Below are 23,314 nucleotides of genomic sequence, written 5' to 3'. Positions count from 1 at the left end.
CACAGCATATGACAAAAGTGTATGTTAAATATCCCCCATTGTGTGTGCGTCAATATGCACAAAACTTGTGTAATTGCATTTCTACCCAGCCCACAAATGAATAAATGCTTGTATGTCATCTGATTGAAAACTTTTCTGCAGCATGAAGCAGGTTCAACCACTGTAACAATTGTTCCTTCGCCCTTCACTTTGCATTTGTCTGTTTAATAGGTGAATGCCAATGGGTATTAATCATCAGTCAGCAGTCAATATTGGCCTTAAAATAACTACTCTAGACTACAGTAGCCAAATGTAGTAGAGAAAAATGTAGCACACATCCTATGTTGTTTTTTTAGATTTTCTTTTAATTCATATCATACAGTTTATATTTACAGCTCCAGGAAACGTTTGTAAGAATCATATATTGTAACAACAGATCACAGGATTTCTTTTTGCGATGTTTAGGTCTAACCTGTTTAGGTCGACCTTTGTCAGGGCGCGGTCCCACGTTGCGTTTGCAAACGCAGACGCAGACCAAACCGCGCCCACCGGGCGGTCCGCGGTCCAATCGCATCGGCGTTTCTCTATGTTTCTATTGAAAACGCCGATGCGATTGGACCGCGGACCGCCCGGTGGGCGCGGTTTGGTCTGCGTCTGCGTTTGCAAACGCAACGTGGGACCGCGCCCTCAAGCACGATCTGAAATGAAACGGTAGCAAGGTGTGGGCTCAGGTGGAAGCAAGAGGCCTCTCTGAACTGGCTGTTAAAGCAGCAGCCCGGACTTGCACATACTGTGGGTGATTCAGACGGCCATGCAAATACCTAAATCGCCCACATTTGGTGGGAGGACCCTTTAAGTGCAAAGTGGTTGGGGCACTAAGGTGCTAGGGAGAGCCCACCCTATGATCCAGCCCTGTGTGTTCAGTACCACCAGGGTTGTCATCACTGACAAGAGGATCTGCCTATTCACAGGCAAAGTGGACTTATTTATGTTCATTAAGCTGAACCAGACATGGAGTCCATGGGCTCCATGGGCCCATAGATGTGGCAGCACCTGAATGAATGGTTAAAGTGTTGGCTTTTGTTGTGCAAGACAGAGTTAGGCCTCATGCATACAACCACCGTGATCACAGCCCACATCGAGGTTTATGGCACACGGTCACAGTGAGCACACTCGGATCTGCCTGGCAAAATATATTTTGCCATTTCACAGATGGTGCCACTCAGCTTTCTATGGAGAGGGGAGGGGTTAGAAGAGCTCACCCCTCCTTTCTCCTGCACCTGGCTGTGTGCTTACCTGGATTACAGCATGGGCAAGCACACGTTTGTGTGCAAGGGGCCTTAATCCTGCTAAGTATCAGCACTCACAGGTATGTACGACCAAGAAGACCAATTATTTTACTAACTCCTCCTATGCGGTAGTGTTTGCACCGCTTGCTTACCCAAGTGCATTTAATATATATATGTCGTTATATATATACCACCAATGCCGCTGTACTCCTTATGAGATGGTACCTCAGCTGATATGTGCACCAGCCTACACGGGATCAGACAACATGGGAAATGTGCACCACTTCACAAATCAATGTCCATGAATCTGTGAGGTATAGCTATCACCTGGCAGATGTATTGTATTCACCCCCACCACCATGGGGTGCGATGAAGGGAATCAAAAACACATTTATTTGTTATAAAGAAGGGGAAGGGGAAAACAGGACAGACATGAGATAGCAGCTTATGTCTTACATGGAGGATGAAGTAATGCTGCACATCCTCCCCCATTGCTGTGCCCCTCTATTCTGGGCTACAAGACCATGCATAAACCAGAGGATTGCCAGAACAAAGGATGTAGGACCAAGTACTATGGTGTCTTCCTGGTTACAATGAGTTGAGGACACAACAAGAATTAGATTCAGCACTGGACAACAGAGCACAAAAACATCTTTGTTCTATCAAGCTGAAGGGTTAAATAAAACGTAACTTGAGCAAACTTTGGTGATGTCATCTTAATTAAAGATTATTGCAAAACAGAGAGCATACATGTCTGCAATATTTATGGCCAATGATATCAGCCGACAACAGCTCTATAAACTCACATCTACAACACATACCAGCTTAGGACGCATGCTAATAAACCGTCTCACATCCACTTGTGTACGCAAGATTTTCTACCACTATTCATGATACCTGTCAGAGTAAGGTCAGTGTTCCATTTGAAGAAATGCCACAGCATTAAACTTTTCCCTTTTTGCATTTGCTGCTTTCAACTGCTGCTTTTACTGCAAGCTTAGAGCTGTGCCTTAAATGTCACTGCCACCTGGTGGCCAAATAACTCATCACTAAACAAATCATTCCACTTCCAAATTATTCCGGGCACAGCTGGAAAACCACATATTCAACTGGAACCATAAAACTCGGTGATGTTATTGATTCTATTCATCATGTTCATTACCAGTGGCTGGGGTCATTTATAGTGTATTCAGTAAATTTATGGTAGCTTAAAGTACCTCTAAAATTATAATAAATATCAAAATAATTGTTGTTTGAGATGACAAATTTTAGATTTAGGCATGGGCAATGTCAGTATTCATATAATGGAGGTCTGGTGCTGTAAGTGTCAGGTTCGCTAGGGAGATTGCTGGGACTTCCGGTTCTTCTGGTGGTACCAGAAGCGTTCTCCGAACCCCGGCGCGTGTCCGCGCAAACTCCACCTCTCGTCCTGGGCAGCGGCTGCTAAGATCTCGCGCTGTCTAGGAATGGCTGGGACCTTGAACCTCTGCTTGGTGCCTGTTGTTCTGCACCGTGAGGGGTTAATTCCCAGATGCTGTCCAGCTCCTATCAGGTTCTGGAGGTGGAGTTCTGGCTGCATAAATTGCAGCTTCACTAGTCACCTGTGCCAGTGTTTGAAATCTCTTTCTCCACTCGCTTGCTGCACTAGGTTGTATTGCTCTGTATCTGTATTGTTGTTACCTCGGCTAGTTTTTGACATTGACTCTTTGCTTTCTGACTTTGCTATTGACGTACCCTCCCGTTGTGACTCCGGCTAGTTTACGATTCTTTTGTGTTTTATGTTTGTCAGTCTGTTTGTATTTCCCTTCCACACTTTAACCAGAGTATTCCGAGTCTTCAAGTAGTCGCCCCACGGTTTAGCGTGGGGGGGCTATAGGAAGGGACAGAGGCTGGGGCAAGCTCAGGGCACACTATCCCCTGTCTTTTGTGTACCCAATCCTAACAGAAACACTGGCCACTCACAGGTCTGCATCCTGTATCCGACCTGCTACATTCTCTCCTTCCATGGAGCCTTTGTCAGCTGTGGTCGCTCAGGTCCAGACCCTAACTCAGCTTGTTCAGGATCTAGCTTCCCGTCTCCAAATTCAGGAATCTATGCAGGTTCCACGGCAGACATCACCGCAGGATCCACTGCCACCCACGCCTGAACCTAAGGTTCCTCTCCCTGACGTGTTTTTTGGTGACCGTAAGAAATTTTTTTCATTTCGGGAGGGCTGTAAACTTTACTTTTCTTTACGCCCTCGTTCATCGGGCACAGAGATTCAAAGGGTGGGCGTGGTAATTTCCCTGTTGCGTGGGGATCCGCAAAATTGGGCTTTTTCTCTCCCACCTGACTCTCCATCCCGTTCTTCTCTAGACGCTTTTTTTTCTGCTTTAGGCCAGATTTATGACGAACCTGACCGCCGAGCACTGGCAGTTTCCCACCTTAGATCTCTGTGTCAGGGAAAACGGACAGCAGAAGATTATTGTGCCCAGTTCAGACAGTATGTGACTGACTCGCAATGGAATGACTGCGCCCTAAAAGACCAATTTATGTCCGGACTGTCAGACCAAGTACAGGATTTAGTCTTAGCTTATGCCGAGCCTCAGACATTAGATGATGCTATGACTCTGGTCATCCGAGTTGATCGTCGCCTAAGATCCAGGCGATCACCTCGGGTGTCCTCTGACTGTCAGCCAGCGGCCAATCTGTCTCCGGGTAGTCCAGAATTGGAATCCATGGAGCTGGATAGCATCTCTCCTGCACAGCGGAAGCAACATCGAATGAGACGTCATCTTTGTTTCTACTGTGGAAGTCCTGATCATCAGGTCAACACCTGTCCCAAGAGGCAGCAGCAGGAAAACTTCCGCTCCTAAGCAGTAGTCGGGGGGACTGCTTAGGAGCTCAGGTACTCCCAGTTGTGTCTAGAATGTATTTACCTTGTACTATTAAGTTTCAGTCTGTTTCCTGCACTGGTCGCGCCTTTTTGGATTCAGGTGCTGCGTCTAATTTAATCGATTATAATTTTGCCTCTCAGTTTCGCATGTCATTGATTCCATTGTCCACTCCTATCCAGATGTCGGGTGCGGATTTGACCCCTCTACAGGCAGGGTTGATTAAATTCCGAACCCCGCAGATAAAACTTATGGTAGGAGCTATGCATGTAGAATGGTGTTCTTTCCTAGTTATGGAAAACCTGTCTGAAAATGTCATTCTTGGTCTACCCTGGCTCCGGATCCATAATCCGGTAATTAATTGGGAAACTCTGGAGCTGGTTCATTGGGGTCCTCACTGTAAGGATCACCTGTCCAGAGTTTCATTATGTACAGTAGTGGCGGAAGATCAGAGTCTTCCAGGTTTTCTCTCTGATTACTCAGATGTGTTTTCAAAACCCTTATCCCAAGTACTTCCTCCTCACAGGGAGTTTGATTGTAAAATTGACCTTCTTCCTGATGCTAGATTGCCAAAGGGTCGTATATATAACCTGTCGGTACCTGAACGGGAGGCACTGAAGAGTTATATTGATGAGAGTTTGGCAATCGGACATATCCGTCCACTGGGGCCGGGTTCTTTTTTGTTGAGAAAAAAGATGGTGGTTTACGGCCGTGTATTGATTATCGAGAATTAAACAAGATAACGGTAAAAAACTCAGGTCCTCTCCCCTTGATCCCGGATCTCTTAAATCAGGTTTCTGGGGCCCAAGTTTTCTCTAAATTAGATCTCAGAGGGGCTTATAACCTGATTCGAATCCGGGAAGGGGATGAGTGGAAAACCGCATTTAATACACCTTTGGGGCACTTTGAATACCTGGTTATGCCCTTTGGTTTGAGTAATGCCCCAGCGGTTTTTCAAGGGTTTATGAACTCCATCTTTCATGATTACATCGGTGTGTTTATGGTGGTTTATCTAGACGATATTTTGATTTTCTCTCCTGATATGGTTTCTCACCAGCAACACCTCCGCCAAGTACTTACCAGGTTGCGCAAAAACCACCTCTTCGCTAAGCTGGAAAAGTGTGTTTTTTGCGTCCAGAAGGTTTCCTTCTTAGGTTATGTTGTGACTCCCTCTGATGTACAGATGGATCCGAGTAAGGTTCAGGCGCTCACGGACTGGGTTCGGCCTACCAATCTTAAGGCCCTACAACGTTTTTTAGGTTTCGCTAACTATTATCGGAACTTTATAAAGAACTTTTCCGTGATCGCCAAACCCCTCACGGATCTAACCCGTAAGGGTGCTGATCCGAACAATTGGTCCCCTGCCGCTTGCTCAGCGTTTGAAACTTTAAAAGCGGCATTCTCGTCAGCCCCAGTCTTGATTCAACCTGACCTCTCTCTACCGTTTGTTGTGGAGGTGGATGCCTCCGAGGTAGGAGTTGGTGCAGTGTTGTCTCAGGGGTCCTCCACTCTCACCAGACTTAGGCCCTGTGCATATTTCTCTAGAAAGTTTTCCTCTTGTGAGAGGAATTATGATATTGGTAATCGAGAGCTCCTTGCCATTAAGTGGGCATTTGAAGTCTGGCGACACTTTTTGGAGGGAGCTCTTCATCCGATCACTGTGCTCACGGATCATAAGAACTTAGTATATTTGGATACTGCTAAACGCTTGAACTCACGTCAGGCTAGGTGGGCCTTGTTTTTCTCTCGCTTCAATTTTGTGGTCACCTACCGACCTGGGTCAAAAAATGTGAAGGCTGATGCCTTGTCCCGTAGCTTCGGGACTCCTGAGCTTCCAGAGGCTACTGACAGGAATATTTTGTCTCCAGGGGTTGTGCTGGCAGCTGTCTCCTCCCACCTCTCCTCTCAAATTTTAGCAGGACAAAGATCTGCACCTAAAGACCTTCCGGAAGGCAAATTATTTGTTCCTCTTTCTTGTCGTTTGAGAGTGTTGGAGGAGACGCATTGCTCGGTGTTGGCAGGTCATCCGGGAATGCGGAGTACCTTGGATCTCTTGAAGAGAAGTTACTGGTGGCCTCACATGACTAAGGATGTGCACGCATTTGTCCAAGCCTGTCAGGTCTGTGCGCGAGGAAAGACTCCCAGGAGACGTCCTGAGGGGCCTCTTCTTCCGCTTCCAGTTCCCACCAGGCCGTGGTCTAAAGTGTCTATGGACTTTGTCACTGATCTGCCAGCGTCTCAAGGCTGTACAGTGGTTTGGGGAGTAGTGGACCGTTTCTCTAAAATGGGACACTTTGTTCCATTAAAAAAGTTACCTTCAGCTGAAGAATTAGCTGAATTGTTTATACAGAATATTGTACGCCTCCATGGTATACCAGATGATATTGTGTCAGATAGGGGCGTACAATTTGTTTCCAAATTTTGGCGAGCATTTTGTTCTAGACTGGAAGTTAATTTGTCGTTCTCGTCGGCGTTTCACCCTGAGTCTAATGGTCAGTCCGAGAGGATGAATCAGGAGATGATTCAATATCTGCGACTCTTTGTCTCGGACAGTCAGGACCAGTGGGTGAAATTCCTTCCGTTGGCAGAATTTGCTATTAATAACCACAGTAGTTCGTCCACACAGGTATCTCCGTTTTTCTGCAATTATGGTTTTCATCCTCGTTTCTCTTTTTCATCTGTGCCTGTCTCTAATATTCCTCGAGCGGAAGCTGTTACATCCAAGTTGCGCTCACTCTGGTCACAGGTTCGGGGGAATATTCAGAGGGCACAAAATTCTATGGTCCAACAAACTGAAAGAAGGCGCACTAACTCCGATACGTTTGTGGTGGGGGATAAAGTGTGGTTATCCACGAAAAACCTTAAATTGAAGGTCCCCTCTTTGAAGTTTGCGCCCAGGTTTGTGGGTCCGTTTGTTGTTACGCATATTGTTAACCCGGTTTCCTTCAAGATTACACTTCCAGCAGGGTGGCGGGTCCATGACACCTTCCATAAGAGTCTTCTGAAGCGCTATGTTGAGCCTGTTTTGCCTCTTTCTGACCCTCCTTCTCCATCTATTGTGGAGGGGAATCTGGAATTTGAGGTAGAAAAAATTGTGAATTCCAGATGGGTAGGTAACTCCCTGCAGTACCTGGTTCATTGGAAAGGTTTTGGTCCTGAGGATAGGTCTTGGGTTCCGGCTAGAGATGTTCATGCTCCACGGTTACTCAGGTTGTTTCATCAGACCTACCCTCAGAAGCCATCTTTAAGATCTAGGGGTCCGAAGGCCCCCCGTCAGGGGGGGGGTACTGTCAGGTTCGCTAGGGAGATTGCTGGGACTTCCGGTTCTTCTGGTGGTACCAGAAGCGTTCTCCGAACCCCGGCGCGTGTCCGCGCAAACTCCACCTCTCGTCCTGGGCAGCGGCTGCTAAGATCTCGCGCTGTCTAGGAATGGCTGGGACCTTGAACCTCTGCTTGGTGCCTGTTGTTCTGCACCGTGAGGGGTTAATTCCCAGATGCTGTCCAGCTCCTATCAGGTTCTGGAGGTGGAGTTCTGGCTGCATAAATTGCAGCTTCACTAGTCACCTGTGCCAGTGTTTGAAATCTCTTTCTCCACTCGCTTGCTGCACTAGGTTGTATTGCTCTGTATCTGTATTGTTGTTACCTCGGCTAGTTTTTGACATTGACTCTTTGCTTTCTGACTTTGCTATTGACGTACCCTCCCGTTGTGACTCCGGCTAGTTTACGATTCTTTTGTGTTTTATGTTTGTCAGTCTGTTTGTATTTCCCTTCCACACTTTAACCAGAGTATTCCGAGTCTTCAAGTAGTCGCCCCACGGTTTAGCGTGGGGGGGCTATAGGAAGGGACAGAGGCTGGGGCAAGCTCAGGGCACACTATCCCCTGTCTTTTGTGTACCCAATCCTAACAGTAAGACCTTAAATACAGGAAGCTGCAGATGACCCAATTTACTTGAATAGTGCTCTACATTATAGTAGTTCACCCCACCAATGTTACCAAGAGACGGACGCTGAAAGAGACGGACGCTGAAAGAGACGGACGCTGAAAGAGACGGACGCTGAAAGAGACGGACGCTGAAAGAGACGGACGCTGAAAGAGACGGACGCTGAAAGAGACGGACGCTGAAAGAGACGGACGCTGAAAGAGACGGACGCTGAAAGAGACGGACGCTGAAAGAGACGGACGCTGAAAAAAAACGGTCAAAGACAGAGTTAGATGCATATAAAATATTTTTTGTTATCCCATTATATTTTGTTATAGCTAAGAGCAGTTATTTCCTATCCCGGGCAGTGCCAGGATCTACAGCTAGTACTTGTATAAAAGTCATAATTATATGTTGCAAGGAGTTGCTTCTTCCCCAAAAAATAGCGGCAACAAACTGGTTGATGCATGGGACGATCTCTGTTGTGTCTATGGCTTTACAATGAAGAAATATTGGGAACTAAATAGTAAAAGCATTAAAGGATATTTTATAAAACATATTAATGACAACTATGATGCAGAATAAAACATTATTAATTTTCTTTAATTGATTTTCAGGATTTTTTCAAACATTAACCTCCAGTACACTGACTAAAGAGTCTCTTAAAATGCTGCTGTCCATTCTATATCCAAGTGAAACATCTAAAGATATAGATAACCTTTGTCACCTTTTACTTCTTGAAATAGATGAAAAGAATGAAGGTAAGTGTAATTTTATGCTTTTGGCTGATATTTATTGAATATGTCTTGTGGAAAATTTACTTATCCCCCTTATCTCTGGACCTGTTTTCCACATTAACTCTCTGGACATTTTTTAGGTTTTTATCGTCAATTCCTTACACAAGCTATAAGTGTTATATTTTTGGTCATTATAACTGTATTGGGTCTTGTTTTTAAGGAGGAGAAAAGTAGTTTCATCACATTAAAGCTTGCGTTTTTGTAAACACAATGCTTACAGTAATCTAATTAGGCAAATCTTTTCTTCTCAGCTGTTGTGAAGGGTTTAAAAACATATTTAGTCACAGATGCCTGTTAGGGTACGTTCACAAGTGGCGTTAACGTATACGACGGTTCTGGACCTCTGAGGGGTACGCAAGGTCAATTACCGTATATACTCGTGTATAAGCCGAGTTTTTCAGCAAAAAAATGTGCTGAAAACGTCCCCTCGGCTTATACACGAGTCAATACTTGGACTTAAAAATGGACTTAAAAAATTGTCCGCGCGGGTCCTCTTCTAGCTTTCGCGCCTGTCTTCTGTAAGATCGTGCTGGGCGCCGTCATGTTCTTCTCCCTACATACTATGCGCCCGCCGCCCGGGAGAGGACAATGGCGGCGCCCTGCACGATCTTACAGAAGACCGGCGCGGAAGCCAGAAGGGAACCTGCGCGGACATCGTGGGAGCAGCGCTGCACATCGGGGCCACCGGAGGGTGAGTATATAACTTTTTTGTTTAATTCTGGGATGGCTGTATACTACTGGGGGCAGGCTGAAGTGGCTGTACACTACTGGGGGCAGGCTGGGGTGGCTGTATACTACTGGGGGCAGGCTGTATACTACTGGGGGCAAGCTGGGCAGGCTGTATACTACTGCGGGCAAGCTGGGCAGGCTGTATACTACTGCGGGCAAGCTGGGCAGGCTGTATACTACTGCGGGCAAGCTGGGCAGGCTGTATACTACTGCGGGCAAGCTGGGCTGGCTGTATACTACTGGGGACAAGCTGGGCAGGCTGTATAATACTGGGGGCAAGCTGAGCAGGCTGTATAATACTGGGGGCAAGCTGGGCAGGCTGTATAATACTAGGGGCAAGCTGGACAGGCTGTATAATACTGGGGGCAAGCTGGACAGGCTGTATAATACTGGGGGCAAGCTGGGCAGGCTGTATACTACTGGGGGCAAGCTGGGAAGGCAGTATACTACTGGGGGCAGGCTGTATACTACTGGGGGCAGGCTGCCCTAGCTGTATACTACTGGGGGCAGGCTGCCCTAGCTGTATACTACTGGAGGCAGGCTGTATACTACTGGGGGCAGGCAGGGGTGGCTGTATACTACTGGGGGCAGGCTGTATACTACTGGGGGCAGGCAGGACTGGCTGTATACTACTGGGGGCAGGCTGTATACTACTGGGGGCAGGCAGGGCTGGCTGTATACTACTGGGGGCAAGCTGGGGTGGCTGTATACTACTGGGGACAGCCTGTATACTACTGGAGGCAGGCGGGGCTGGCTGTATACTACTGGGGGCAAGCTGGGCAGGCTGTATACTATAGGGGGCTGGCTGGATATATACTGGGAGGGTCTGTGACCAATGCATTTCTCACCCTCGGCTTATACTCGAGTCAATCAGTTTTCCCCGTTTTTGGTGGTAAAATTAGGGGTCTCGGCTTATACTCGGGTCGGCTTATACTCGAGTATATACGGTAATTTTAATGAGTTAGATCTGTTCACAAAACCCAGCTCACAGCCTGTGTACAGTACACTGCCACCAACTCTCATTTGATATAAGCCCGGTATAAGGCTAGAGTCAACTGTGTAGCCGAACATGGATGTGAGAATTGGTGGATCGAGATAAAATAGCAATGTAGGTTAAATTTCATATTTAGTTGCCTTAATGGCACACTAGACAAACAGTACATACAGTAGATATATATAGTTAGCATAGTACAGAGTACGGGTGTAGGATTACAAATAAAAGCAATTTTGTTACCTTGTGTGGACCTAATGGGGATGCATAGTCCACACTTGAAGATCCTTCCTGCGCTTGGTGATGTTATAAAATTCCCCCAGGCAAAGACCCTGGGAACAACTCTGGTGCTCTGATTATAATAGGTTTAGACACACCCCTTCACACCCATAGGAGGGCTCTAGGAACGCTCCTACATGGTATCAGATTCAGAATATTGGAGGAGTTCCAGCTTCTCAATGGAAAGTTATAGGGTCAGGTTTCAGGTCTCATTGGATCCGGATGAATCCCTGGATTACATTGATACTAGACATAACCTATTTACTATGCTCCCATTCAGATATATTTATATCTCTGTGTCCAAGAATGATACAACCAATTTATACACAGGTATGCAATATATGTATTTGGCCTTGGGCTGGCATGGATCATAATTGTCCCTAACTGACATATTGGTCATACAGGCCCATGGAATTTACATGATCCTTTGTCTAAATGTGGAGTGAACCCAGAAGGAAGGTCTGGAGTCGCTTTGGCTACAGAGGTGTTAGTTGATAGCTACCCCAAGAAAGAGCCAGAGTCACTCTTTGTAGTCGTGCCAGTCCAGAGATCTCATTAATAATACAAGATAAGGCTAGCAGGGAAGTGAGTGTTATTGATGTCCTGATGAACAAGACAAAATATGGCATGTGACCCACATTGTGTGTACGTATGTTTGTACATTTCATTATAGCATCTAATAGAGATCTAATGGGTATCTAATGGATACTTGTCACAGGCTGTGCAACAACTTTGGCACCTCGCCCGCTCCCTCTGTAGGGACCTATATACATAAACATACAGTTCTTCAGTCATAGGCAGACACATATATACATACAGCATATACACATTACAGATACACACATATAAATTAATAAAGCATGTAAACATCACACACATATATATATATATAGTGAGGTACACAATATGTATATATTGATGCATATCCTCGATTGTTTAGTGTCAGGTCAGATGATGGGGCCCCTTTATACTGCGTGACCCATAGTGGTGCTACTACTGTAGTTACGACCCTGGTTTAGAGAGGGATTCAAACAAGCTGAAAATTCAGTTTCAAATGTTAATCCTAAAATCAGGCAGAGGGTACTCTTTTTTTTACGTAAACTAAAAATTATTATTTCTATAGTCCGTAGATAATCATATAGAAATGTGTATGACTTTTTGTATGCATGAGGTCAAACCATTGCGCATTAATGTAATAATACCAGATAATCCATTTAGGAACAACTTTAATACAGTTGTCAAGTCCATCACATACAGTTTGTACCAATCTACAGTAATTTATATCTATACTCTAGTGACCTCAGCATAAATCATACTGCTTTCCTGGCAGCTCCCTGTCATGTTCCCAGAAGAGGGACATGCTGTTTAATGCAGCATTGTGTGACCTGCCATAAGAGATATCATCCAGATTTATTTAGTCTTTGAACCTCATCTGGATATAATTCCAGCATGCTGTTTTAAGCATTTAAGTGTTATATTTGGATAGTAAGAATTCAGTTTCTTAGCCAAATGCATATACAACTCTTACATATATTTGTCTAAGGCCCCTTTCACACAAGTATTTTTAACAGGAGTGTTTTGCTCATGTTTCTCAAGTGCAGGACTCTGACCCCTTGGGTTTTGTCAGACATGGATTTTTATTTCATACACATGCATGTTTTTTAATATGTGTTTGTGTATCTCTCTTTTTTTTAGACATTTTGGGCAGCACGGTGGCTTAGTGGTTAGCATTACAGCCTTGCAGCACTAGGGACATGGGTTCAAGTCCCAGGGTCAACATCTGCAAAGAGTTTGTATGTTCTCTCCGTGTTTGCTGGGTTTCCTCCGGGTCCTCCGGTTTCCTCCCACAGTCCAAAAAAAAAAAACCATAATAGTAGGCTGATTAGATTGTGAGCCCCATTGGGGACAGGGACCGAATTGGCAAACTCTGCGCAGTGCTGCGTAATCTGTGTGCACTATATAAATAAAGAATTATATTAATTATTATACATTTTGATCTGTTAACCCTTGCTGCCATTCAGCAGGTATTTTGACATAGATATTCACGTTTCTCTTTAGTAGGGTTCACTCAGGATCATTTGCATGCATGTCATTGTTCTAATACTGTATCTTCACGTGTGTTTATTATGGACTTTGATATAGTCACATGCATTTCTCTTATCAGGACAATTTAAAAATACTTGCATGCATTGATCTCTATTGAACTGTTTATTCAATCATAATATATATACGTTGTTATCATATATATTTTTGTCACGCACAGAGGTGTGGGAAGAGTCTCTTGAGGCTAAAGTCAGTGGACTCCCTGGACCACCGCGGGAGATGATGGTACTAGCCGCAACCCGAGAGTGGAGTCTATGTGGACCCCTGGTCTTCGCCAGAGCCCGCTGCAAAGCGGGATGGTCTTGCTGCGGTCGGGAGCCACCAGGTCACTCCATGGGTGCGACTAGGCCCGTGATGGCAGCCAAGGTAGATGCACAGGGTAGACAGGACCTCGGGAAGGCAGGAACTCGGGAAGGCAGGACCTCGGGATGGCCGGAGGAGACTCTGGAGCGGCCTCTGGGAAGACCGGAGGAGACTCTGGAGCGGCCTCTGGGAAGGCCGGTGGAGACTCCACCAATTAGGTGGACGCTGGCCCTTTAAATTCTTGGAGAGTCATCGCATGCGCTCCCTAGCAGCGGGAGCGCGTGGCCTAGTCGGTTGGACGGAACCACAGCCTGGACCCTGGAGAAGTATGGGCCGGGGACGGGATAGCACATATCGGAGCACGGGTGTACCCTCGATCTGCAACATGGATTGCGGGGGAACCCGTGACAAAGGGTCGGGGCTGCGCAACAAAGAGGAACATGGGTGCACCAGCGATGTGAGACATGGATCGTGGGGTCACCCTTAACAGTTTTTACCATATATCATTCTTCTAAGTGAGATACACACCCCATAATTTCTAGTGGGTATAGTGGTTGGCAGGCTGGAGCCTCACAGACCTTCCCATTGTCTTATTTGCTTGTTTATAATTCTTTTTAACCATCATAGTGTTTGTTTCCAATGTTCAATAAAGTATTTGTACTCCACATCTTGTGTTTATTAATGGTGTGCTTCTTTTTGGTTATACTTTTCTTTCCCTTTTCTTATAACTGTACCCTGGATGTAATATTTTGATTGGTGCCTGTCATCTTGTGGCTCTCATAAGACACACTGTTATAACCAGCACGTTAGATTGGATTTTATGGAGGCTACTAGGAGACTCACGTTGGTACTAGGTCTTTGTCTGATTATAAGAAATGTTCCTGTCCATGGACCCATGGATGAAGATGGTTTCTTTCATGTTCTGGTCATGCAGTGATAGTTCCTCTTGACTCCCTCAAGACCATTTACAAAGTGTTTGTTTTAACCCAATAAAAAGGGTGGAAAGGGCACCTATCTACTGTACAATACATGCACCATATTTCTTCTTTTTTATGAGGAACTTTATAGTAAAATCTAATACATGACTTTTCTGTCTATTTTGTTTTTGCAAACCTGACTACAATTACACGAAGGGACAATTAATGAAGAACAGTTTGTAACCTGGGTTCTTAAAATGCCTCAAGAGCAAGTTAAGTCCACATTACACTTCCCAATAATACCATTAGAAGTGACATCTGCCGACATCAGAGAGTTGAATTCACTTCCAGTAAGTACAGTAATTTAGGTATATATAAGATCAATATGAATGGGATCCCACAGCCTAGGAACAACACTCTAGGGACCAGGAAGCGATCCACAGTGCAGCAGCAGTCCAGGAGTAAAAATATACATTTTCATTTCACCAATTGATTACATCAACCTTCTCAATAATTGCATATTTAAGACACTAGTTTCTAATGCCCAATACTCTATGTACAACAAGAAACTGTGCATGTGATATTAGATAAAAGGCATCCCTTGTCCCCCATGTCTGTAACGGCCATGGTTGTAATGTACAAATCCTATGGGATCAATACATTTGGTATTGTATTCTATGTTTACAGTGGAAGGGGCAGTTAAATTATATAGGAAGATAATCTTAACAAGCATAAGTCAGCCTTCTATCCTTTCAAAATTAGTCTTAATTTTCCTAGATTTTGTATTAGAGGCAAAGACCAAACTGCAAAATCCAGTATTGATTATTGCCTATTTCTTAACTAGGAGAACATGTTTAAGTTTAGATGAGTAGTACAAATACAGGACATATTATAAGTCAGTAATATAGTCTACAGTGACTGGAGAAAACTTTAAAAAATGGTATTTTCCGTTTTAGACAAATATTGGCTTGGAAGACAAGTGGAGAATACGAGATGACCAGCTTCAGCAAGTGGCGTCTTTAATAGAGAAAAGAAAAAGGGATTGGAGATTATTAGCTAATAAATTGGGATTCTTGGAGAAAGACTGCGTGTTCTTTGAGCAGAATCATGCAGAAATGAGAGACAAAGTAAGTGAAATTACAGGTAATATCTGTAAAGTGTAATATCTTTATGAAAAAGATCACATTTTATTTCAAGTGTAACCGTCATTTCAAAAAACTTTTGATATGTTGTAGGGCAAGTAATTTTAATCCCTTTTGCAATTGGATTAGTAAGGTAACTAATCCAATTGCAAAAGGGATTAAAATTACCTGCCCTACAACATATCAAAAGTTCCTTCCTCTTGTATTCTGCAGACTTCTCCTAGATGGCAGTGACTGCTCAAATAGCTGTTACTATGGACATTCCGCCTTCATAAAGAAGACTACGGGCAGGAGACATGCCCCCATCCCCCTGCCTGCTCACAGCTGATTACCTCCTGTCTCCCTGCTCACAGCTGATTACCTCATGGCTCAGTGCTGCAGCAGTCATGTGTCACCACTCCAGCACTCAGTCACGTGCTGACAGGAACACTGACTAATGTAATAACCAAACACCTACACTTATTTCTCCTCAGCTTTCCCTACACCTGTATACTGTCTAAAGAAATAATCCACTCAGACAGAAACTGTAGGCCCTTCCCCCTCTCCCATTCACCTCACACAAGGAAGTGGCAGGAGACACTCTCCAAGACTGCAATCAGTCCTGTCATGTGCTTTGCTGGAGTATTACTTAGATAGCTACATACATAGATAGATACATATGGGATAGATAGATTTGGGATAGATAAATAGATAGATAGATATGAGATAGATAGATAGATAGATAAATAGATGATAGATAGATAGATAGATAGATGATAGTTAGTTAGATAGATAGATGATAGTTAGTTAGATGGATAGATAGATGGATAGATAGGAGAATCATAGATGGATAGATAGGAGAATCATAGATGGATAGATAGGAGATACATAGATGGATAGATAGATAGATGTAAGATAGCTCTGGTCTCATTGGCCAGCAGCCGGTGCTTGTGATGAGGTGACAGGAGGCAGGCCCCGCACCTCCATCTTGCTGATTGTAGTTTTTTTGAGAGCTGGAAACCATGGTTGCTATGGGACCAAAAAGGTACTAAATGAGGACCGAGAGGCTAAATACTTTGAGAAATGATTCCTAGGGACACCTGGAGCAGAATTATGTATTTTTCTTTTTTTTTCTTTGCTCAGAATGAGGGTTACACTTTAATTCCTCCAAAATATAGTAGTACTAAAGTTGTGTGATTGTTAAATTAAATCTGCTAAAATGTATAAGTTAAGGTATTCACTGGTAGGTTGGAGGTAGGTGGTGCATTGACCATACTGTTAGATGGATCATTACTGGATATTTAAATCACATCATCTAACAATTTTTCTTTATGTCTGCTAAATTAGTGGTTGCATTTTGGTGGACCAATATGGTGATGATGACAATTATTGTGCATTATAACAACTGATTTATTTCACCTATTTAATGTCTGATACTGTAGACAAATTTAATACCCTCTGGGGACCATGTATGGAAAAGTTTGCGAATATGGGGCAGATTTATCAAGCTGTGTGAAAGTCAGAATATTTATAGTTGCCCGTGGCAACCAATCACAGCTCAGCTTTCATTTTACCAGTGTTCATGAACATTTTAAAGGGGAGCTGTTGCCATGGGTAACTAGAAATATTCTGTCTTTCAGACAGCTTGATAAATCTGCCCCTATGTGTTTCCTCCCCCACTGCTTTTCTCACCTCCTGAATTGTGGATAATTTTTAGGTTTTGTCTTTTGTTTCTAAGGTTTCACTCACCATGCTTTAGGTGTTTAGATTGTATTAACTCCCACATTTGCTGTTGTTTTTTTGTTTTATTCATTTATTTTCTGATTTACTGTTGTTTCACTATATTGCATATGTTATGGAATGCTTATGGAATAAATAGATTTTTTTTAAATGTGTTCACAATGTCCAGAGTGATCAATCTATTTTTTAAATTTGTAGCACCTTCATTTTCAGGATCAGTACGGTAGCTGGCTTACCACTAGTCAGAAAGTGATTGCACATACTAGCAATCTCATCACAATTTTTAGATGAGAAAACTCCTTTAAAGTGAGCATGTCACATTCTGCCAGCTTACCTTTACAGCTACTGCTTCACTGATGCCATCCTTATCTTTGGACTTATTTGTGCTTGTGTTATGAAATCAAATGGAATTATGGAATTAATGGTGCTCTACAAATACATGTTTAGCAAGTTAAGTAAGGTTCCACTATTATTGAACTATAGACTAGGGCAGAGTTTAGATCTGTACTATGTTAGACATAGAATGGAGAAGAAGAGTAAATAAATTAAGCAATGCCTTTTTGATGTGAACTGAGTATATTAGATGGCGAGCTTTCGAGAATACTAATTCTCTTCATCAGACATGATGTTATATAACATCCTGACTAACAAAATCAACTATTATTCTGGAAAGCTCACCATCTAATATACACAGTTAGCCTCAAAAAGACTAAGGCAGAGGCAGGGAGGAGAAATTTACCATCAGATCTGATAGGAAATTCTTCATAGAAGATTTCAAAAAAAGAAGAAACTACTTCTAGACAACTCCTAGTTACAAATGTAGCTCTCTGCTCACTGTGGTGAAGTTCTCTGGATGCTGATACAGAACTTCAGCCTTGGACTGCAATGGTTTTTCTCATGTAAGAGTTATCAGAGGTGTCTGCAAAAGAGCTTTATTGTTATTTCATGTTTCCATGACAACCCAAAATTGTTACAGGGACAGAAAAAAATTGTCTGGTGTTGCAGACTGGTATAAAAATACCTGTCCCAACTTATATGCAGATTAAATAAAGAACAATCCTACATGTTGTTCATAACATGTGGGCGGCCTTTTAGCATACACAATCTGATGTTTATAATAACATTAAATATTCTCTTTATACATTACACTAGTAGAATCAGCATTTAACAGTATTAGTTACACCACAATTTCTTTTCATCTATAGGGAATCAAACTATATATTTATATTACTGTATCAAAGTTGCATACAGTCATGGCCATAAGCTTTGAGAATGACACAAATATTGTATTTTCACATGATCTGTTGCCCTCTGGTTTTTATGTGTGTTTGTCAGATGTTTTTATCACATACAGAAATACAAGTGCAATCATATTATGAGTAACAACAGCTTTTATTGACAGTTAGAATGAGTTAAAGCAGCAAGTCAATATTTGCCCTGTTGACTAGAGATGAGCGAGTATACTCGTCCAAGCTTGATGCTCGTTCGAGTATTAAGGTACTCGAAACGGCTCGTTGCTCGGACGAGTATTTCCCCTGCTCGAGATCGAGCATTTAATTAAAAAAACACAGTGAAGAACAATGAAGAATAGAATAAAAACAGTGAACACAGTGAACACATTTAAGTGAAATACACAGTGAAAAACACAGTGAAGAATAGATTACAGATGTTCGGCACATCTGCTTACTTGTCGGAAGATACACGCGAAACGGTGCGAACAAAATAGTATGTGAAGAACAATATATATATATATATATATGTGTGTGAAGAACACATTGAAGAACACGGTGAGCAGGACAGAGACTTCGGGGCAAGGGCAGCGGCAGCACGGAGACTTCGGGGCAGCGGCAGCACGGAGACTTCGGGGCAGCGGCAGAGAGATCAGGGAGACTTCGGGGCAGCGGCAGAGAGATCAGGGAGACTTCGGGGCAGCGGCAGAGAGATCAGGGAGACTTCGGGGCAGCGGCAGAGAGATCAGGGAGACTTCGGGGCAGCGGCAGAGAGATCAGGGAGACTTCGGGGCAGCGGCAGAGAGATCAGGGAGACTTCGGGGCAGCGGCAGAGAGATCAGGGAGACTTCGGGGCAGCGGCAGAGAGATCAGGGAGACTTCGGGGCAGCGGCAGAGAGATCAGGGAGACTTCGGGGCAGCGGCAGAGAGATCAGGGAGACTTCGGGGCAGCGGCAGAGAGATCAGGGAGACTTCGGGGCAGCGGCAGAGAGATCAGGGAGACTTCGGGGCAGCGGCAGAGAGATCAGGGAGACTTCGGGGCAGCGGCAGAGAGATCAGGGAGACTTCGGGGCAGCGGCAGAGAGATCAGGGAGACTTCGGGGCAGCGGCAGAGAGATCAGGGAGACTTCGGGGCAGCGGCAGAGAGATCAGGGAGACTTCGGGGCAGCGGCAGAGAGATCAGGGAGACTTCGGGGCAGCGGCAGAGAGATCAGGGAGACTTCGGGGCAGCGGCAGAGAGATCAGGGAGACTTCGGGGCAGCGGCAGAGAGATCAGGGAGACTTCGGGGCAGCGGCAGAGAGATCAGGGAGACTTCGGGGCAGCGGCAGAGAGATCAGGGAGACTTCGGGGCAGCGGCAGAGAGATCAGGGAGACTTCGGGGCAGCGGCAGAGAGATCAGGGAGACTTCGGGGCAGCGGCAGAGAGATCAGGGAGACTTCGGGGCAGCGGCAGAGAGATCAGGGAGACTTCGGGGCAGCGGCAGAGAGATCAGGGAGACTTCGGGGCAGCGGCAGAGAGATCAGGGAGACTTCGGGGCAGCGGCAGAGAGATCAGGGAGACTTCGGGGCAGCGGCAGAGAGATCAGGGAGACTTCGGTGAAAGAAGAGGAGCGGATCCCGGGGCAGCGGCAGAGAGATCAGGGAGACTTCGGGGCAGCGGCAGAGAGATCAGGGAGACTTCGGGGCAGCGGCAGAGAGATCAGGGAGACTTCGGTGAAAGAAGAGGAGCGGATCCCGGGACAGCGTATCTCCCGACAAGTAAGCAGATGTGCCGAACATCTGCAATCTATTCTTCACTGTGTTTTTCACTGCGTTTTTCACTTAAATGATCCTGTGTTCACTGTTTTTATTCTATTCTTCACTGTTCTTCACATCTGCTAACTTGTCGGGAGGTAATATACGCGCGGAGCAGTAAAAAATAGATTGCAGATGATTGCATACATCTGCTAACTTGTGAGAAGACATTCTTTTTCAATTAACACATTTTGTTCCTGAACCATGGTCCCTTTGAAAAATGCTTGAGTCTCCCATTGACTTCAAAGGGGCTCGTTATTCGAGACGAGCACTCGAGCATCTGGAAAAGTTAGTCTCGAATAACAAGCACTCGGGCATTTTAGTGCTCGCTCATCTCTAGTGTTGACCCTTCTTCTTCAGGACCTCTGCAATTCTCCCTGGCATGCTCTCAATCAACTTCTGGACCAAATCCTGACTGATAGCAGTCCATTCCTGCACAATCAATGCTTGCATTTTGTCACAATTTGTTGGTTTTTGTTTGTCCACCCTTCTCTTGATGATTGACCCGAAGTTCTCAATGGGATGAAAGATATGGGGAGTTTCCAGGCCATGGACCCAAACTCTGTTTTTATCACATTTGCTTTATGGCAAGGTGCTCCATCATGCTGGAAAAAGGCATTGTTGGTCACCAAACTGCACTTGGACGGTTGGGAGAAGTTGCTCTTGGAGGACATTCTGGTACCATTCTTTATTCATGGATGTGTTTTTAGGCAAGACTGTGAGAGAGACGATTCCCTTGGCTGAGAAGCAACCCCACACATGAAAGGTTGCAGGATGCTTTACAGTTGGCATGAGACAAGACTGGTGGTATCGCTCACCTTGACTTCTCCGAACAAGCTGTTTTACAGATGTTCCAAACAACTAGAAAGGGGATTCATCAGAGAAAATGACTTTACCCCAGTCCTCAGCAGTCCACTCCCTGTACCTTTTGCAGAATATCAGTCTGTCCCTGATGTTTTTTTCTGGAGAGAAGTGGCTTCTTTGCTGCCCTCCTTGACACCAGACCTAGCTCCAAGAGTCTACGCCTCACAGTGCGCGCAGATGCACTCACACCTGCCTGCTGCCATTTCTGAGCAAGCTCTGCACTGCTGGTAGCACAAACCCAAAGCTGAAACACTTTTAAGAGACGGTCCTGGCGCTTGCTGGTCCTTCTTGGGCGCCCTGGAGCCTTTGTGGAGACAATGGAACCTCTCTCCTTGAATTCCTTGATGATGCCATATATTGTGGACGGAGGTGCAATCTTTCTAACTGGGATACTCTTCCCTGTTAGGCCAGTTTTGTGCACTGCAATGATGACTGCACCTGTTTATTTAGAGATAACCATGGTTAAAAGAAGAGAAATAATGATGCCAAGCACCAGCCTCCTTTTAAAGTGTCCAGTGGTGTGATTCTTACTTAATCATGACAGATTGATCTCCAGCCCTGTCCACATCAACACCCACACCTGTGTTAATGGAGCAGGCCTGCAAGGAAGTTGAAATGTGTTTTGGGGGAAAACGTTCATTTTCTAGGCAAATATTGACTTTGCAATTAATTGCTGTTAATCTGATCACTCTTCATAACATTCTGGAGTATATGCAAATTGCCATTATAAAACCTGATGCAGTAGACTTTGTAAAAATTAACATTTGTATCATTCTCAAAACTTTTGGCCATGACTGTAGTTCAAATAACTGACATGCTGTTTTGTGTGGGTGTGGAAGATTAAAATAATTTGTAACATTTCACAATGTTTTTATCTAAGTGAAGAAAAACATTTTTGTTATGCACACATGCAAATCATCTGACTGGGAATTTCTTGTTCTTGTTCCTAGATCCTAGACATGCTGCATGTGTGGAGAGATGCCATTGGCAAGCAAGCACAGGTGAAGACTCTGCAGAGAGCCCTGAAAGAAACCAACAACTCTGACATTGCCAATGATATCTTCAATCTTAATTTTTAAAACATTTAGGATGAAGAGTAAATATAACGGTTGGACTTTCATTCTCCCTTATCACCAACTAAATCAAATTGCAATGTAAATTATGCTGCCTGCCTGCTATTGTTAACCCCTTAATGATGCTCGCCATAATAGTATGGAGCAGCTTCGTTAAGGCTCTATGGAGGAGGCTAACAAACTGAGCCCTTTCCATGCAGCGCAGATATCTTCCGTATTCTGGTTGTTAAACTTTTAAGTGCTCCAAGAAAACGTGACCACTAAATTTAAATGATGGCAGTTCATGTGTGCATGGATTTTATTGTTGAGGTCACGGGAGTGGCAATCTGTTCTTTGAAGCTCTCTGAAACTCCCAAAACTGACACAGAAGGTTAGACCCCGCAGGAAGGAGCATATTGCATGAGCTCTACTAAAAAAAATACTAAAATAAAATTGTAAAAACCTAAAAAATGTAATCACCCCCTTACCTAAAACACATATAAATAAATGGATACAAAAACATGTTTCCCATGCTTGATACCAAACCTGACCCATTTGCTATGGTCCTATCCAGAGATATTGATATCTTTAAACCCAAAGGGTGGTAGAGCCACGGAAATCGCAACACTGCGATCTCCTGAAGATAACCAATCCAAAAATGTGTTTGTTCTTGGGGCGAGATGAACCATAACGCCATAACTGCCCCTATTCAGTTTAAGAGATTTTATGACTCTGTCTGTTTGAGAATGGGGACTGGGATGCATGTAGACAATTTGGCTGTAGAGGTCTTTTGAAGCTCGGACACCTGCTGTGCTAGGTAATAATAGCTAGCTCTAGTAGGCTAATTAAGCGGAGGCTGGGGGAAAAGTGGGGGTCTTGAGGAGGATCACATTTATCACAACATCCGACAGAAGTGTGACGCATGGCCCATGTTAAAGATGGACCAGAAAAAAGTGGTGCACTCTGTCGGGCCAGTTCAGGAAGCACCAGATTCATGAGGAACGTGCGCCAGACATCATGAATCCGGCGCACCCTGCATTATACACAGCCAAGTGCAGTTTGCACCATTCTTAGTAAATATGCCCCATTGTGTATGAGCAGTGTGATCTTGCTTTGCTGGATGGAGCCCCTGAATCTAAAGAAATCCACTGCATACACAGATCTTTTTTAGAAAAATATTAACATGCACGTTGCCTAGAGCGGGAGCTATATAAAATGCTTGTTGCCAAGGGAAAATACTCATTGCCACGGGGCTTATACTATGTAACCTTATTGCCAAGAGAAAATGCTCATTGCCTAGGGTTACTAAAGCTGTACCACATTAGTGTGTAGA

General features: G+C 44.4%; 1 protein-coding gene across 1 annotated transcript in view; it reads left to right on the top strand.

Moving 5' to 3' along the window:
• Nucleotides 1–22,799, top strand: part of LOC140098491 (uncharacterized) — a 121,723-nt gene extending 98,924 nt beyond the window's left edge. Inside the window, exons 5-8 of the mRNA XM_072126588.1 lie at nucleotides 8,680–8,823; nucleotides 14,398–14,531; nucleotides 15,138–15,308; nucleotides 21,880–22,799. Coding sequence (XP_071982689.1) covers nucleotides 8,680–8,823; nucleotides 14,398–14,531; nucleotides 15,138–15,308; nucleotides 21,880–22,008 — 578 coding nt within the window. The 3' untranslated portion in view covers nucleotides 22,009–22,799. The remainder of the gene's footprint in view (nucleotides 1–8,679; nucleotides 8,824–14,397; nucleotides 14,532–15,137; nucleotides 15,309–21,879) is intronic.
• The last annotated feature ends 515 nt before the right edge of the window (nucleotides 22,800–23,314 follow it).

The sequence above is a fragment of the Engystomops pustulosus genome, chromosome 1 (genome assembly GCF_040894005.1).
Source record: "Engystomops pustulosus chromosome 1, aEngPut4.maternal, whole genome shotgun sequence".
NCBI classification, from domain to species: domain Eukaryota; kingdom Metazoa; phylum Chordata; class Amphibia; order Anura; family Leptodactylidae; genus Engystomops; species Engystomops pustulosus.
The sequence above is the reverse complement of the archived record's forward strand: the minus strand, read 5'-3'. Positions and strand labels throughout refer to the sequence as shown.